General features: G+C 37.5%; 1 protein-coding gene across 7 annotated transcripts in view; it reads left to right on the plus strand.

Moving 5' to 3' along the window:
* Nucleotides 1-19171, plus strand: part of LOC115194761 (mucin-19) — a 34278-nt gene extending 15107 nt beyond the window's left edge. For all 7 annotated transcript variants that reach the window (XM_029754678.1, XM_029754679.1, XM_029754682.1 and 4 more), the window contains one exon: nucleotides 18040-19171. In XM_029754678.1, coding sequence (XP_029610538.1) covers nucleotides 18040-18087 — 48 coding nt within the window. In that variant the 3' untranslated portion in view covers nucleotides 18088-19171. The remainder of the gene's footprint in view (nucleotides 1-18039) is intronic.
* Nucleotides 19172-19388: the final 217 nt, after the last annotated feature.

Here is a 19388-nt window from a genome sequence, read left to right on the forward strand (position 1 = left end):
CACTAGACATTATGTGGTATAGAACACTAGACATTATGTGGTGTATAGACACTAGACATTATGTGGTAGAACACTAGACATTATGTGGTGTAGAACACTAGACATTATGTGGTGTAGAACACTAGACTTTATGTGGTATAGAACACTAGACATTATGTGGTGTAGAACACTAGACATTATGTGGTGTAGAACACTAGACATTAGTGGTTAGAACACTAGACATTATGTGGTATAGAACACTAGACATTATGTGGTATAGAACACTAGACATTATGTGTATAGAACACTAGACATTATGTGGTATAGAACACTAGACATTATGTGGTATAGAACACTAGACATATGTGGTATAGACCACTAGACATTATGTGGTATAGAACACTAGACATTATGTGGTATAGAACACTAGACATTATGTGGTATAGAACACTAGACATTATGTGGTATAGCACTAGACATTATGTGGTATAGAACACTAGACATTATGTGGTATAGAACACTAGACATTATGTGGTATAGAACACTAGACATTATGTGGTATAGAACACTAGACATTATGTGTATAGAACACTAGACATTATGTGGTTTAGAACACTAGACATTATGTGGTATAGAACACTAGACATTATGTGGTATAGAACACTCACATTATGTGGTATAGAACACTAGACATTATGTGGTATAGAACACTAGACATTATGTGGTATAGAACACTAGACATTATGTGGTATAGAACACTAGACATTATGTGGTATAGAACACTAGACATTATGTGGTATAGAACACTAGACATTATGTGGTATAGAACACTAGACATTATGTGGTATAGAACACTAGACATTATGTGGTATAGAACACTAGACATTTGGTATAGAACACTAGACATTATGTGGTATAGAACACTAGACATTATGTGGTATAGAACACTAGACATTATGTGGTATAGAACACTAGACATTATGTGGTATAGACACTAGACATTATGTGGTATAGAACACTAGACATTATGTGGTATAGAACCTAGACATTATGTGCTATATAAACACTAGACATTATGTGGTATAGAACACTAGACATTATGTGGTATAGAACACTAGACATTATGTGGTATAGAACACTAGACATTATGTGGTATAGAACACTAGACATTATGTGGTATAGAACACTAGACATTATGTGGTATAGAACACTAGACATTATGTGGTATAGAACACTAGACATTATGTGGTATAGAACACTAGACATTATGTGTTATAGAACACTAGACATTATGTGGTATAGAACACTAGACATTATGTGGTATAGAACACTAGACATTATGTGGTATAGAACACTAGACATTATGTGTATAGAACACTAGACATGATGTGGTATAGAACACTAGACATTATGGTATAGAACACTAGACATTATGTGGTATAGAACACTAGACATTATGTGGTAAGAACACTAGACATTATGTCGTATAGAACACTACATTATGTGGTATAGAACACTAGACATTATGTGGTATAGAACACTAGACATTATGTGGTATAGAACACTAGACATTATGTGGTATAGAACACTAGACATTATGTGGTATAGAACACTAGACATTATGTGGTATAGAACACTAGACATTATGTGGTATAGAACACTAGACATTATGTGGTATAGAACACTAGACATTATGTGGTATAGAACACTAGACATTATGTGGTGTAGAACACTAGACATTATGTGGTGTAGAACACTAGACATTATGTGGTATAGAACACTAGACATTATGTGGTATAGAACACTAGACATTATGTGGTATAGAACACTAGACATTATGTGGTATAGAACACTAGACATATGTGGTATAGAACACTAGACATTATGTGGTATAGAACACTAGACATTATGTGGTATAGAACACTAGACATTATGTGGTATAGAACACTAGACATTATGTGGTATAGAACACTAGACATATGTGGTATAGAACAACTAGACATTATGTGGTATAGAACACTAGACATATGTGGTATAGAACACTAGACATTATTGGTATAGAACACTAGACATTATGTGGTATAGAACACTAGACATTATGTGGTATAGAACACTAGACATTATGTGGTATAGAACACTAGACATTATGTGGTATAGAACACTAGACATTATGTGGTATAGAACACTAGACATTATGTGGTATAGAACACTAGACATTAGTGGGATAGAACACTAGACATTATGTGGTATAGAACACTAGACATTATGTGGTATAGAACACTAGACATTATGTGGTATAGAACACTAGACATTATGTGGTATAGAACACTAGACATTATGTGGTATAGAACACTAGACATTATGTGGTATAGAACACTAGACATTATGTGGTATAGAAACTAGACATTATGTGGTATAGAACACTAGACATTATGTGGTATAGAACATAGGCATTATGTGGTATAGAACACTAGACATTATGTGGTATAGAACACTAGACATTATGTGGTATAGAAACACTAGACATTATGTGGTATAGAACATAGACATTATGTGGTATAGAACACTAGACATTATGTGGTATAGAACACTAGACATTATGTGGTATAGAACACTAGACATTATGTGCTGTAGAACACTAGACATTATGTGGTATAGAACACTAGACATTATGTGCTATAGAACACTAGACATTATGTGCTATAGAACACTAGACATTATGTGGTATAGAACACTAGACATTATGTGGTGTAGAACACTAGACATTTGTGGTATAGAACACTAGACATTATGTGGTATAGAACACTAGACATTATGTGGTATAGAACACTAGACATTATGTGGTATAGAACACTAGACATTATGTGGTATAGAACACTAGACATTATGTGGTATAGAACACTAGACATTATGTGGTATAGAACACTAGACATTATGTGGTATAAACTAGACATATGTGGTATAGAACACTAGACATTATGTGGTATAGAACACTAGACATTATGTGGTATAGACACTAGACATTATGTGGTATAGAACACTAGACATTATGTGGTATAGACACTAGACATTATGTGGTATAGAACTAGCATTATGTGCTATATAACACTAGACATTATGTGGTATAGACACTAGACATTATGTGGTATAGAACACTAGACATTATGTGGTATAGAACACTAGACATTATGTGGTATAGAACACTAGACATTATGTGGTATAGAACACTAGACATTATGTGGTATAGAACACTAGACATTATGGGTATAGAACACTAGACATTATGTGGTATAGAACACTAGACATTATGTGGTATAGAACACTAGACATTATGTGGTATAGAACACTAGACATTATGTGGTATAGAACACTAGACATTATGTGGTATAGAACACTAGACATTATGTGGTATAGAACACTAGACATTATGTGGTATAGAACACTAGACATATGTGGTATAGAACACTAGACATTATGTGGTATAGAACACTAGACATTATGTGGTATAGAACACTAGACATTATGTGGTATAGAACACTAGACATATGTGGTATAGAACACTAGACATTATGTGGTATAGAACACTAGACATTATGTGGTATAGAACACTAGACATTATGTGGTATAGAACACTAGATTATGTGGTATAGAACACTAGACATTATGTGGTATAGAACACTAGACATTATGGGGTATAGAACACTAGACATTATGTGGTATAGAACACTAGACATTATGTGGTATAGAACACTAGACATTATGTGGTATAGAACACTAGACATTATGTGTGTAGAACACTAGACATTATGTGGTATAGAACACTAGACATTATGTGGTATAGAACACTAGACATTATGTGGTATAGAACACTAGACATTATGTGGTATAGAACACTAGACATATGTGGTATAGAACACTAGACATTATGTGGTATAGAACACTAGACATTATGTGGTATAGAACACTAGACATTATGTGGTATAGAACACTAGACATTATTGGTATAGAACACTAGACATTATGTGGTATAGAACACTAGACATTATGTGGTATAGAACACTAGACATTATGTGTTATGTGATAGAACACTAGACATTGTGGTATAGAACACTAGACATTATGTGGTATAGAACACTAGACATTATGGTATAGAACACTAGACATTATGTGTATAGAACACTAGACATTTGTGGTATAGAACACTAGACATTATGTGGTATAGAACACTAGACATTATGTGGGATAGAACACTAGACATTATGTGGTATAGAACACTAGACATTATGTGGGATAGAACACTAGACATTATGTGGTATAGAACACTAGACATTATGTGGTATAGAACACTAGACATTATGTGGTATAGAACACTAGACATTATGTGGTATAGAACACGACATTATGTGGTATAGAACACTAGACATTATGTGGTATAGAACACTAGACATTATGTGGTATAGAACACTAGACATTATGTGGTATAGAACACTAGACATTATGTGGTATAGAACACTAGACATTATGTGGTATAGAACACTAGACATTATGTGGTATAGAACACTAGACATTATGTGGTATAGAACACTAGACATTATGTGGTATAGAACACTAGACATTATGTGGTATAGAACACTAGACATTATGTGCTGTAGAACACTAGACATTATGTGGTATAGAACACTAGACATTATGTGCTATAGAACACTAGACATTATGTGGTATAGAACACTAGACATTATGTGGTATAGAACACTAGACATTATGTGGTGTAGAACACTAGACATTAGTGGTATAAACACTAGACATTATGTGGTATAGAACACTAGACATTATTTGTTATAGAACACTAGACATTATGTGGTATAGAACACTAGACATTATGTGGTATAGAACACTAGACATTATGTGGTATAGAACACTAGACATTATGTGGTATAGAACACTAGACATTATGTGGTATAGAACACTAGACATTATGTGGTATAGAACACTAGACATTATGTGGATAGACAATAGACATATGTGGTATAGAACACTAGACATTAGTGGTATAGAACACTAGACATTATGTGGTATAGAACACGACACTATGTGGTATAGAACACTAGACATTATGTGGTATAGAACACTAGACATTATGTGGTATAGAACACTAGACATTATGTGGTATAGAACACTAGACATTATGTGGTATAGAACACTAGACATATGTGGTATAGAACACTAGACATTATGTGGTATAGAACACTAGACATTATGTGGTATAGAACACTAGACTTATGTGGTATAGACACTAGACATTATGTGGTATAGAACACTAGACATTGTGGTATAGAACACTAGACATTATGTGGTATAGAACACTAGACATTATGTGGTATAGAACACTAGACATTATGTGGTATAGAACCCTAGACATTATGTGGTATAGAACGCTAGACATTATGTGGTATAGAACACTAGACATTATGTGGTATAGAACACTAGACATTATGTGGTATAGAAAACACTAGACATTATGTGGTATAGAACACTAGACATTATGTGGTATAGAACACTAGACATTATGTGGTATAGAACACTAGACATTATGTGGTATAGAACACTAGACATTATGTGGTATAGACACTAGACATTATGGGTATAGAACACTAGAATTATGTGGTATAGAACACTAGACATTATGTGGTATAGAACACTAGACATTATGTGGTATAGAACACTAGACATTATGTGGTATAGAACACTAGACATTATGTGGTATAGAACACTAGACATTATGTGGTATAGAACACTAGACATTATGGTATAGAACACTAGACATTATGTGCTATAGAACACTAGACATTATGTGGTATAGAACACTAGACATTATGTGGTATAGAACACTAGACATTATGTGGTATAGAACACTAGACATTATGTGGTATAGAACACTAGACATTATGTGGTATAGAACACTAGACATTATGTGGTATAGAACACTAGACATTATGTGGTATAGAACACTAGACATTATGTGGTATAGAACACTAGACATTATGTGGTATAGAACACTAGACATTATGTGGTATAGAACACTAGACATTATGTGGTATAGAACACTAGACATTATGCGGTTAGAACACTAGACATTATGTGCTGTAGAACACTAGACATATGTGGTATAGAACACTAGACATATGTGCTATAGAACCTAGACATTATGTGCTATAGAACACTAGACATTATGTGGTATAGAACACTAGACATTATGTGGTATAGAACACTAGACATTAGTGGTATAGAACACTAGACATTATGTGGTATAGAACACTAGACATTCTGTGGTATAGAACACTAGACATGATTGGTATAGAACACTAGACATTATGTGGTATAGAACCACAGACATTATGTGGTATAGAACACTAGACATTATGTTGGTATAGAACACTAGACATTATGTGGTATAGAACACTAGACATTATGTGGTATAGAACACTAGACATTATGTGGTATAGAACACTAGACATTATGTGGTATTAACACTAGACATTATTGGTATAGAACACAGACATTATGTGGTATAGAACACTAGACATTATGTGGTATAGAACACTAGACATTAGTGGTATAGAAACTAGACATTATGTGTATAGAACACTAGACATTATGTGGTATAGAACACTAGACATTATGTGGTATAGAACACTAGACATTGTGGTATAGAACACTAGACATTAGTGGTATAGACACTAGACATTATGTGGTATAGAACACTAGACATTATGTGGTATAGAACACTAGACATTATGTGGTATAGAACACTAGACATTATGTGGTATAGAACACTAGACATTATGTGGTATAGAACACTAGACATTATGTGGTATAGAACACTAGACATTATGTGTATAGAACACTAGACATTATGTGGTATAGAACACTAGACATTATGTGGTATAGAACACTAGACATTATGTGGTATAGAACCTAGACATTATGTGGTATAGAACACTAGACATTATGTGGTATAGAACACTAGACATTATGTGGTATAGAACACTAGACATTATGTGGTATAGAACACTAGACATTATGTGTATGAACACTAGACATTATGTGGTATAGAACACTAGACATTATGTGGTATAGAACACTAGACATTATGTGGTATAGAACACTAACATTATGTGGGATAGAACACTAGACATTATGTGGTATAGAACACTAGACATTATGTGGTATAGAACACTAGACATTATGTGGTATAGAACACTAGACATTATGTGGTATAGAACACTAGACATTATGTGGTATAGAACACTAGACATTATGTGGTATAGAACACTAGACATTATGTGGTATAGAACACTAGACATTATGTGGTATAGAACACCAGACATTATGTGGTATAGAACACTAGACATTATGTGGTATAGAACACTAGACATTATGTGGTATAGAACACTAGACATTATGTGGTATAGAACACTAGACATTATGTGGTATAGAACACTAGACATTATGTGGTATAGAACACTAGACATTGTGGTATAGAACACTAGACATTATGTGGTATAGAACACTAGACATTATGTGGTATAGAACACTAGACATTATGTGGTATAGAACCTAGACATTATGTGGTATAGAACACTAGACATTATGTGGTATAGAACACTAGACATTATGTGGTATAGAACACTAGACATTATGTGGTATAGAACACGAACATTATGTGGTATAGAACACTAGACATTATTGGTATAGAACACTAGACATTATGTGCTGTAGAACACTAGACATTATGTGGTATAGAACACTAGACATTATGTGCTATAGAACACTAGACATTATGTGGTATAGAACACTAGACATTATGTGGTATAGAACACTAGACATTATGTGGTGTAGAACACTAGACATTATGTGGTATAGAACACTAGACATTATGTGGTATAGAACACTAGACATTATGTGGTATAGAACACTAGACTATTAGTGGTATAGGAACACTAGGACATTATGTGGTATAGAACACTAGACATTATGTGGTATAGAACACTAGGACATTATGTGGTATAGAACACTAGACATTATGTGGTATAGAACACTAGACATTATGTGGTATAGAACTACATTTATTGACATTATGTGGTCTAGAACACTGACATTATGTGGTATAGAACACTAGACATTATGTGGTATAGACAACTAGACATTATGTGGTATAGAACACTAGACATTATGTGGTATAGAACACTAGACATTATGTGGTATAGAACAACTAGACATTATGTGGTATAGAACACTAGACATTATGTGGTATAGAACACTAGACATATGTGGTATAGAACACTAGACATTTCTGTGGTATAGAACACTAGACTTATGTTGGTTATAGAACACTAGACATTATGTGGTATAGAACACTAGACATTATGTGGTATAGAACACTAGACATTATGTGGTATAGAACACTAGACATTATGTGGTATAGAACACTAGACATTATGTGGTATAGAACACTAGACATTATGTGGTATAGAACACTAGACATTATTGGTATAGAACACTAGACATTATGTGGTATAGAACACTAGACATTATGTGGTATAGAACGCTAGACATTATGTGGTATAGAACACTAGACATTATGTGGTATAGAACACTAGACATTATGTGGTATAGAACACTAGACATATGTGTATAGAACACTAGACATTATGTGGTATAGAACACTAGACATTATGTGGTATAGACACTAGACATTATGTGGTATAGAACACTAGACATTATGTGGTATAGAACACTAGACATTATGTGGTAGAAACACTAGACATTATGTGGTATAGAACACTAGACATTATGTGGTAAGAACACTAGACATTATTGGTTAGAACACTAGACATTATGTGGTATAGAACACTAGACATATGTGGTATAGAACACTACATTATGTGGTATAGAACACTAGACATTATGTGGTATAGAACACTAGACATTATGTGCTATAGAACACTAGACATATGTGGTATAGAACACTAGACATTAGTGGTATAGAACACTAGACATTATGTGGTATAGAACACTAGACTTATGTGGTATAGAACACTAGACATTATGTGGTATAGAACACTAGACATTATGTGGTATAGAACACTAGACATTATGTGGTATAGAACCTAGACTTATGTGGTTATAGAACACTAGACATTATGTGGTATAGAACACTAGACATTATGTGGTAAGAACTAGACATTATGTGGTATAGAAAACTAGACATTATGTGGTATAGAACACTAGACATTATGTGCTGTAGAACACTAGACATTATGTATAGAACACTAGACATTATGTGCTATAGAACTAGACATTATGTGCTATAGAACACTAGACATTATGTGGTATAGAACACTAGACATTATGTGTATAGAACACTAGACATTATGTGGTATAGAACACTAGACATTATGTGGTATAGAACACTAGACATTATGTGGTATAGAACACTAGACATTATGGGTATAGAACACTAGACATTATGTGGTATAGAACACTAGACATTATGTGGTATAGAACACTAGACATTATGTGGGTATAGAACTAGACATTATGTGGTATAGAACACTAGACATTATGTGGTATAGAACACTAGACATTATGTGGTATAGAACACTAGACATTATGTGGTATAGAACACTAGACATTATGTGGTATAGACACTAGACATTATGTGGTATAGAACACTAGACATTATGTGGTATAGAACACTAGACATTATGTGGTATAGAACACTAGACATTATGTGTATAGAACCCTAGACATTATGTGGTATAGAACACTAGACATTATGTGGTATAGAACACTAGACATTATGTGGTATAGAACACTAGACATTATGTGGTATAGAACACTAGACATATGTGGTATAGAACACTAGACATTATGTGGTATAGAACACTAGACATTATGTGGTATAGAACACTAGACATTATGTGGTATAGAACACTAGACATTATGTGGTATAGAACACTAGACATTTGTGGTATAGAACACTAGACATTATGTGGTATAGAACACTAGACATTATGTGGTATAGAACACTAGACATTATGTGGTATAGACACTAGACATTATGTGGTATAGAACACTAGACATTATTGTATAGAACACTAGACATTATGTGGTATAGAACACTAGACATTATGTGGTATAAACACTAGACATTATGTGGTAAGACACTAGACATTATGTGGTATAGAACACTAGACATTATGTGGGATAGAACACTAGACATTATGTGGTATAGAACACTAGACATTATGTGGTATAGAACACTAGACATTATGTGGTATAGAACACTACATGTGGTATAGAACTAGACATTATGTGGTATAGAACACTAGACATTATGTGGTATAGAACACTAGACATTATGTGGTATAGAACTAGACATATGTGGTATAGAACACTAGACATTAGTGGTATAGAACACGACATTATGTGGTATAGAACCTAGACTATGTGGTATAGAACACTAGACATTATGTGGTATAGAACACTAGACATTATGGGTATAGAACATAGACATTATGTGGTATAGAACACTAGACATTATGTGGTATAGAACACTAGACATTATGTGGTATACAACTAGACATTATGTGGTATAGAACACTAGACATTATGTGGTAGAACACTAGACATATGTGGTATAGAACACTAGACATTATGTGGTATAGAACACTAGACATTATGTGGTATAGAACACTAGACATTATGTGGTGTAGAACACTAGACATTATGTGGTGTAGAACACTAGACATTATGTGGTGTAGAACACTAGACTTTATGTGGTATAGAACACTAGACATTATGTGGTGTAGAACACTAGACATTATGTGGTGTAGAACACTAGACATTATGTGTGTAGAACACTATACATTATGTGGTGTAGAACACTGAACATTAGTGGTGTAGAACACTAGACTTATGTGGTGTAGAACACAGACATTATGTGGTATAGAACTAGACATTATGTGGTATAGAACACTAGACATTATGTGGTATAGAACACTAGACATTATGTGGTATAGAACACTAGACATTATGTGGTATAGAACACTAGACATTATGTGGTGTAGAACACTAGACATTATGTGGTGTAGAACACTAGACATTATGTGGTGTAGAACACTAGACGTTATGTGTATAGACACTAGACTTATGTGTGTAGAACACTAGACATTATGTGGTGTAGAACACTAGACATTATGTGGTGTAGAACACTAGACATTATGTGGTGTAGAACACTAGACATTATGTGGTGTAGAACACTAGACATTATGTGGTGTAGAACACTAGACATTATGTGGTATAGACACTAGACATTATGTGGTATAGAACACTAGACATTATGTGGTATAGAACACTAGACATTATGTGGTATAGAACACTAGACATTATGTGGTATAGAACCTAGACATTATGTGGTATAGACACTAGACATTATGTGGTATAGAACACTAGACATTATGTGGTATAGAACACTAGACATTATGTGTATAGAACACTAGACATTATTGGTATAGAACACTAGACATTATGTGGTATAGAACACTCGGACATTATGTGGTATAGAACCACTAGACATTATGTGGTATAGAACACTAGACATTATGTGGTATAGAACACTAGACATATGTGGTATAGAACACTAGACATATGTGGTATAGACCACTAGACATATGTGGTATAGAACACTAGACATTATGTGTATAGAACACTAGACATTATGTGGTATAGAACACTAGGACATTATGTGGTATAGAACACTAGACATTATGTGGTATAGAACACTAGACATTATGTGGTATAGAACCACTAGACATTATGTGGGATAGAACACTAGACATTATGTGGTATAGAACACTAGGACATTATGTGGTATAGAACACTAGACATTATGTGGTGTAGAACACTAGACATTATGTGGTATAGAACACTAGACATTATGTGTATAGGAACACTAGGACATTATGTGTATAGAACACTAGAATTATGTGGATAGAACGTGGTATAGACCACTAGAATTTATGTGGTATAGAACACTAGACATTATGTGGTATAGAACACTAGACATTATGTGGTATAGAACACTAGACATTATGTGGTATAGAACACTAGACATTATGTGGTATAGAACACTAGACATTATGTGGTATAGAACACTAGACAAACATTACGCCATTGTGTTCATGCATAAAAAAACAGATAATGAAAGAAAAGCATTATAAATTGGATTTTTGTAAAGTTCTCATGAGAGAGGTGTAAAAAATGCTTTCGATCAATAATGACAAAACCTCCTGGCATTGACAACTTAGTCGGAAAGCTACTGAGGATTGTAGCTGACTCTATAGACACTCCTGTCTGTCACATCTTTCATCTGAGCCTAGAGGAAAGGGTTTATCCTCAGGCCTGGAGGGAAGACAAAGTCATTGCGTTACCCAAGAGTAGTAAAGAGGCCTTTACTGGTTCTAACAGCAGACCTAACAGCTTGCTGCCAGCTCTTAGCAAACCGTTGGAAAACATACTGTTTGACCAAATACAATGCTATTTCTCTGTCAACAAATAAACAGCAGACTTTCAGCATGCTTATAGAGAAGGGCACTCAACATGTACTGCACTGACACAAATGACTGATGATTGGTTGAAATAAATTGATAATGAGATCAATCAATCAAATTTATTTTTAAAGCCCTTTTTTACATCAGCCGGTGTCACAGAAACTATACAGAAACCCAGCCTAAAATCCCAAACAGCAAGCAATACAGATTTAGAAGCACAGTGGCTAGGAAAAACTCCCTAGAAAGGACAGAACCTAGGAAGAAACCTAGAGAGGAACCAGGCTATGAGGGGTGGCTAGGAAAAACTCCCTAGAAAGGACAGAACCTAGGAAGAAACCTAGAGAGGAACCAGGCTATGAGGGGTGGCCAGTCCTCTTCTGGCTGTGCCAGGTGGAGATTATAACAGTACATGGCCTAGATGTTCAAATGTTCATAGATGACCAGCAGGGTCTAATAATAATAATAATAATCACAGTGGTTGTAGAGGGTGCAACAAGTCAGCACCTCAGTCAATTAGCTTTTCATAGCCGAGCATTCAGAATTACAGACAGCAGATGCAGTAGAGCGAGAGAGTTGAAAACAGCAGGTCCGGGACAAGGTAGTACGTCCGGTGAACAGGTCAGGGTTCCATAGCCGCAGGCAGAACAGTTGAAACTGGAGCAGCAGCACGACCAGATGGACTGGGGACAGCAAGGAGTCATCAGGCCAGGTAGTCCTGAGTCATGGTCCCAGGGCAGTTCGTTGCTCCAGTGCCTTTCCGTTCACCTTCACACCGCTACGCCAGACTACACTCAATCATAGGACCTACTGAAGAGATGAGTCTTCAATAAAGACTTAAAGGACGAGACCGAGTCTGTCTCTCACATGGATAGGCAGACCATTCCATAAAAATGGAGCTCTATAGGTGAAAGCCCTAGAAATTTTAGGGACAGTAAGGAGGCCTGCGTCTTGTAACCGTAGCGTATGTGTAGGTATGTACGGCAGGACCAAATTGGAGAGATTGGTAGGAACAAGCCCATGTAATGCTTTGTAGGTTAGCAGTAAAACCTTGAAATCAGCCCTAGCCTTTACAGCAGTGGTCACCAACCTTTTCTGAGTCAAGATCACTTTCGCAGTCAAAAAGCAAGCTGAGATCTACTGCTCAGATTGTTTTTTTTACATTAATCTCAAACAAACAGTTTGGTAGGAATGAGGTTTGGTCAGTAGGCCTAATACATTATCACAGCATATTGGCTATATGATTGGCCTGCCAATATTGTTAATCAGACCATATTCTATTTCAAAACTTGAGCTTTGATAACAAAATAGATCAGTTGGTTTAGCACTTGTGAGGCACTGTGGAGCTCTGTGATGAATTTAAATAATTTCCTTTTTTATTTTACTGGACTGATGGTACCTGCACATGATGGTCAACGAGATCAAATCCCAACGTCAGTGATCTTCAGGTCGAAAAGTCAGAGCTCTAGAAAGATGCCAGAGTTTCCAACTTGGAATTCCGAGTTGGATAACCGTTCTCTCATGGTCCTTGCTCTTTCCTTCCATTCCTCTGGGGAAACTGATCAGAGAGATGGGACACCATCTTCCACCTGATGGCACCACATCTGCCTCATGCACAAATTCATGTTGTTCCTGTGACCAGAGAAAGTTCAATTTTCCTTAATATTAAAATCGACACGACGAGTTGCTAATAATATAAAAAAATGCAGGGCTACTCATTCATTGCAGCTGCAGCCTGAGCTGCGCGTTTTGTAATAGTGTTGAATAAAAACAGTGACTCTGTGGTCATGGTTAAAAGTTACAAAATCTTACGTAGACTAGTAGCCAATTATACTTGGCTGTGGTCAGAGTCATGGAAGCTCTGTAGCCACCGTGATTTGAGCTATCTGATTGGGCAGCGCAGTAGGTGCACTCGATTTAGTCACAGGCTTGCCGGTCCGCCGGGTAGGTTGAGTTTGTCTCATGGGAACACTCTGCCCACCCGGTGCGCAGAACTTTTGAATCAAGTGCACCACCTACTGGCAACAGCTCAACACAATTTAAAAAAAGGAGCGCATGCCTTTATCGTTCGTTGGCTTTTCTACAGAAATATTTGGTGATCGACTAGGCATGCCTTGATCGCGATCGACTGGTTGGCGACCACTGCTTTACAGGAAGCCAGTGTAGAGAGGCAAGCACGGGAGTAATATGATCCAATTTTTTGGTTCTAGTCAAAATTCTAGCTGCAGTGTTTAGCCATAACTGAAGGTTATTTAGTGCTTTATCCGGGTAAGAAGATTGTGGGAGCTGTACTGTTAGATTTTAGTTCAGCCTTTTCATATTGTTGACCATAACCTGTTGTTAAGAAAACGTATCTATCTATCTAATAGAACTCAGAGGGTTTCTTTAATGGAAGTTTCTCCCATGTCAAATGTGAAGTGTGGTGTACCACAGGGAAGCTGTCTATGCCCTAAACGTTTATCTATTTTTTTTACAAATGACCTGGCACTGGCATTAAACAAAGCCTTTAGGAAAAGGTGGTCAGTAATAAACTGGTCCTGAACTTCTCTAAAACTAAGAGCATTGTATTTGGTACGAATCATTCGCTAAGCACTAGACCTCGGGGGAATCTGGTAATGAATGCTGTGGCTGTTGAGGAGACTAAATTACCTGGTGTTACCTTAGATCGTAAACTGTCATGGTCAAAACATATAGATTCAATGGTTGTAAAGATGGGGAGAGGTCTGTCTGTAACAAAGAGATGTTCTGCAGGCTCTAGTTTTATCTTAATCTTAATTATTGTCCAGTCGTGTGGTCCAGTGCTGCTAAGAAGTAACTAGTTAAGCTGCAGCTGGCCCAGAACAGAGCGGCACGTCTTGCTCTTCATTGTAATCAGAGGGCTGATATAAATACTATGCATACCAGTCTCTCTTGGCTAAGAGTTGAGGAGAGACTGACTGCATCACTTCTTCTTTTTATAAGAAACATTGTGTTGAAAAGCCAAAATTGTTTGCATATTCAACTTACACACAACTCTGACACACACACTTATCCCACCAGACATGCCACCAGGGGTCTTTTCACAATCCCCAAATCCAGAAGGGGTAATACACTACATAACCAAAAGTATGTGAACACCTACTCGTCGAACATCTCATTCCAAAATCATGGGCGTTAACATAGAGTTGGTCCCCCCCTTTGATGCTATAACAGCCTCCACTATTCTGGGAAGGATTTCCACTAGATGCTGGAACATTGCTACGGGGACAGGAAATTAGGCCTGTCTCGCAGTCGGCATCCCAATTCATCCCAAAGGTGTTCGATGGGGTTGAGTTCAGGGGTCTGTGCGGGCCAGTCAAGTTCTTCCACTCTGATCTTGCTTTGTGCACATTCTGAAACAGGAAAGGGCCTTCCCCAAACGGTTGCTAGAAAGTGCAGAATCGTCTAGAATGTCATTGTATGCTGTAGCATTAAGATTTCCCTTCACTGGAACTAAGGCGCCCGAACCATGAAAAACAGCCCCAGACCATTATTCCTCCTCCACCAAACTTTACAGTTGGCACTATGCATTGGGGCAGGTAGCGTTCTCCTCACATACGCCAATACCAAATTCATCCGTCAGACTACCAGATGGTGAAGCGTGATTCATCACTTCAGAGAACGTATTCCCATTGCTCCAATGGCGGTGAGCTTTACACTACTCCAGCCGACGCTTGGCATTGCACATGGTGATCTTAGGCTTGTGTGCGGCTGCTCGGCTATGGAAACATATTTCATGAAGCTCCAGACGAACCGTTCTTGTGCTGACGTTGCTTCCAGAGGCAGTTTGGAACTCGGTAGTGGAGGGTTACAACTGAGGACAGACGATTGTTACGCGCTACGCGCTTCAGCACTTGGCAGACCCGTTCTGTGAGTTTGTGTGGCGGCCTACCACTTCGCGGCTGAGCCATTGTTGTTGCTAGACGTTTCCACTTCACAATAACAGCATTTACAGTTGACCTGAGCAGCTCTAGCAGGGCAGAAAATTGACAAACTGATTGTTGGAAAGGTGGCATCCTAAGACGGTGCCACGTTGAAAGTCACTGAGCTCTTCAGTATGGGCCGTTCTACTGGCAACGTTTGTCTATGGAGATTGCATGGCGTTGTGCTATACACCTGTTAGCAATGGGTTTGGCTGATATAGCAGAATCTACTCATGTGAAGGGTGCGTCCACATACAGTACAGTACTTTTGTATATATAGTGTATAAATACTATGCATGCCAGTCATTCTTGGCTAAGAGTTGAGGAGAGACTGACTACATCACTTCTCCTTTTTTATAAAAAAACATTAATGTGACAAACACACTTACCCCACCAGACATGCCACCAGGGGTCTTTTCACAGTCCCTAAATCCAGAACAAATTCAAGAAAGCGTACAGTACTATACAGAGCCATTATAGCATGGAACTACATTTCATCTCATATTGCTCAAATGAACAGCAAACCTGGTTTTAAAAAACAGATAAATCAAAGCCACTCCCTTGTTTGACCTAGATATTTTGTGTGTATGTATTGATATGTAGGCCACGTGTGCTACGTGTGCTGTTTTCAATTGTAGGTAGTTCTGTCCTTGAGCTGTTCACGTCTATCAACGTTCTGTATTATGTCATTTTTCATGTTCTTTGTGGACCCCAGGAAGAGTAGCTGCAATTATCACAGCTAGTGGGGGATCCTAATAAATACCGCTGCTCAGTATTCAAACAGTCCAGTCTCTATTCCTGGTCAGTATTATAACAGTCCAGTCTCTATTCCTGGTCAGTATTCTAACAGTCCAGTCTCTATTCCTGGTCAGTATTCTAACAGTCCAGTCTCTATTCCTGGTCAGTATTCTAACAGTCCAGTCTCTATTCCTGGTCAGTATTCTAACAGTCCAGTCTCTATTCCTGGTCAGTATTCTAACAGTCCAGTCTCTATTCCCACTGGTCAGTATTCTAACAGTCCAGTCTCTATTCCTGGTCAGTATTCTAACAGTCCAGTCTCTATTCCTGGTCAGTATTCTAACAGTCCAGTCTCTATTCCCACTGGTCAGTATTCTAACAGTCCAGTCTCTATTCCTGGTCAGTATTCTAACAGTCCAGTCTCTATTCCTGGTCAGTATTCTAACAGTCCAGTCTCTATTCCTGGTCAGTATTCTAACAGTCCAGTCTCTATTCCTGGTCAGTATTATAACAGTCCAGTCTCTATTCCTGGTCAGTATTCTAACAGTCCAGTCTCTATTCCTGGTCAGTATTCTAACAGTCCAGTCTCTATTCCCACTGGTCAGTATTCTAACAGTCCAGTCTCTATTCCTGGTCAGTATTCTAACAGTCCAGTCTCTATTCCTGGTCAGTATTCTAACAGTCCAGTCTCTATTCCCACTGGTCAGTATTTAACAGTCCAGTCTCTATTCCTGGTCAGTATTTAACAGTGTGTTTCCTTCTCTCCTCAGAGTCCTCCCTCGGTGCCCAGTGGAGAAGCTTTCAGATGGTTCTTCTAGAGGTCGAACAACAACTCTTGAAAAGCTGAAGATGTGAGAAGGATAACTACTGCTACTCTATAACTAGTCTATAACTAGTCTATAACTAGTCTATAACTAGTCTATAACTAGTAACTTGTTTCAGTTCTTCACCTCGTGACTGGTTCCTCTCTTACCATAGAAATAGAGTCTATAGAACTGCCTCCCCCCCTCCCCCTTCCCCCAGTCAGTGATGTCGTGATGGGGCCCGAGATTCTGTCTCTATACTCTCTACCTCCTTTCACACACACACAAAAAATAAAATAAAATGTTCTGACTCTTCCTCAATTTAGCCCAGTCAGTCCGATGTGTTTTTAGGACATACAGTACATCACTTGCAGTGGAGCAGAAAACCTTTAGAATCCAGGAAGTTCCTCTCATGTTCTGACGTTTACAACTACAAACCCGACTGGAGCTGTCACTGAACGTTTCCGGGAAAACATTTAAGTTTGTGTGTTCAAATGGCACCTTGTTCCCTGTAACGTTTGAATTTTACATATACTGTATTATGTAGTGCGTTATACTTACGCTATATAGTGCATTACTTTGAATGTAGTGCACTGTGGTGGGAATAGGATGCTGTTTGGGACCCTTTTCATTGAATACGCCCCTCCTCTCTAACTGGCTGGGACCCTTTTCGTTGAATAAGCCCCTCCTCTCTAACTGGCTGGGACCCTTTCATTGAATAAGCCCCTCCTCTCTAACTGGCTGGGACCCTTTCATTGAATACGCCCCTCCTCTCTAACTGGCTGAGACCCTTTCGTTGAATACGCCCCTCCTCTCTAACTGGCTGGGACCCTTTTCGTTGAATACGCCCCTCCTCTCTAACTGGCTGGGACCCTTTCATTGAATAAGCCCCTCCTCTCTAACTGGCTGGGACCCTTTTCATTGAATACGCCCCTCCTCTCTAACTGGCTGGGACCCTTTTCATTGAATACGCCCCTCCTCTCTAACTGGTTGTCGCATGGATTATAACGTGTTTTGTTTTTTGAAAGGTTACAAAACGTTTGTATATTGACGTCGTGATTCCTCCATGTGTCGAGTAATAAAATGGTTTTAAATAATGTACGTGTGTGTGTGTGTGTGTGTGTGTGTGTATGTGTGTGTGGGGGAGGGTGAATATGTAGAGCAGTACTGTTATAACACAGAATGTCTGCTGGTTGCATCATGCAGCCATTTGTCAGCATTAGGGTTTTCAATCCTGCAAATGTGTGTGTGTGTGTGTTTGTAGTGTGTATGTGTGTGTGTGTGTGTGTGTGTGTGTGTGTGTGTGTGTGTGTGTG

This window comes from Salmo trutta, chromosome 5 (genome assembly GCF_901001165.1).
Source record: "Salmo trutta chromosome 5, fSalTru1.1, whole genome shotgun sequence".
Lineage (NCBI taxonomy): Eukaryota > Metazoa > Chordata > Actinopteri > Salmoniformes > Salmonidae > Salmo > Salmo trutta.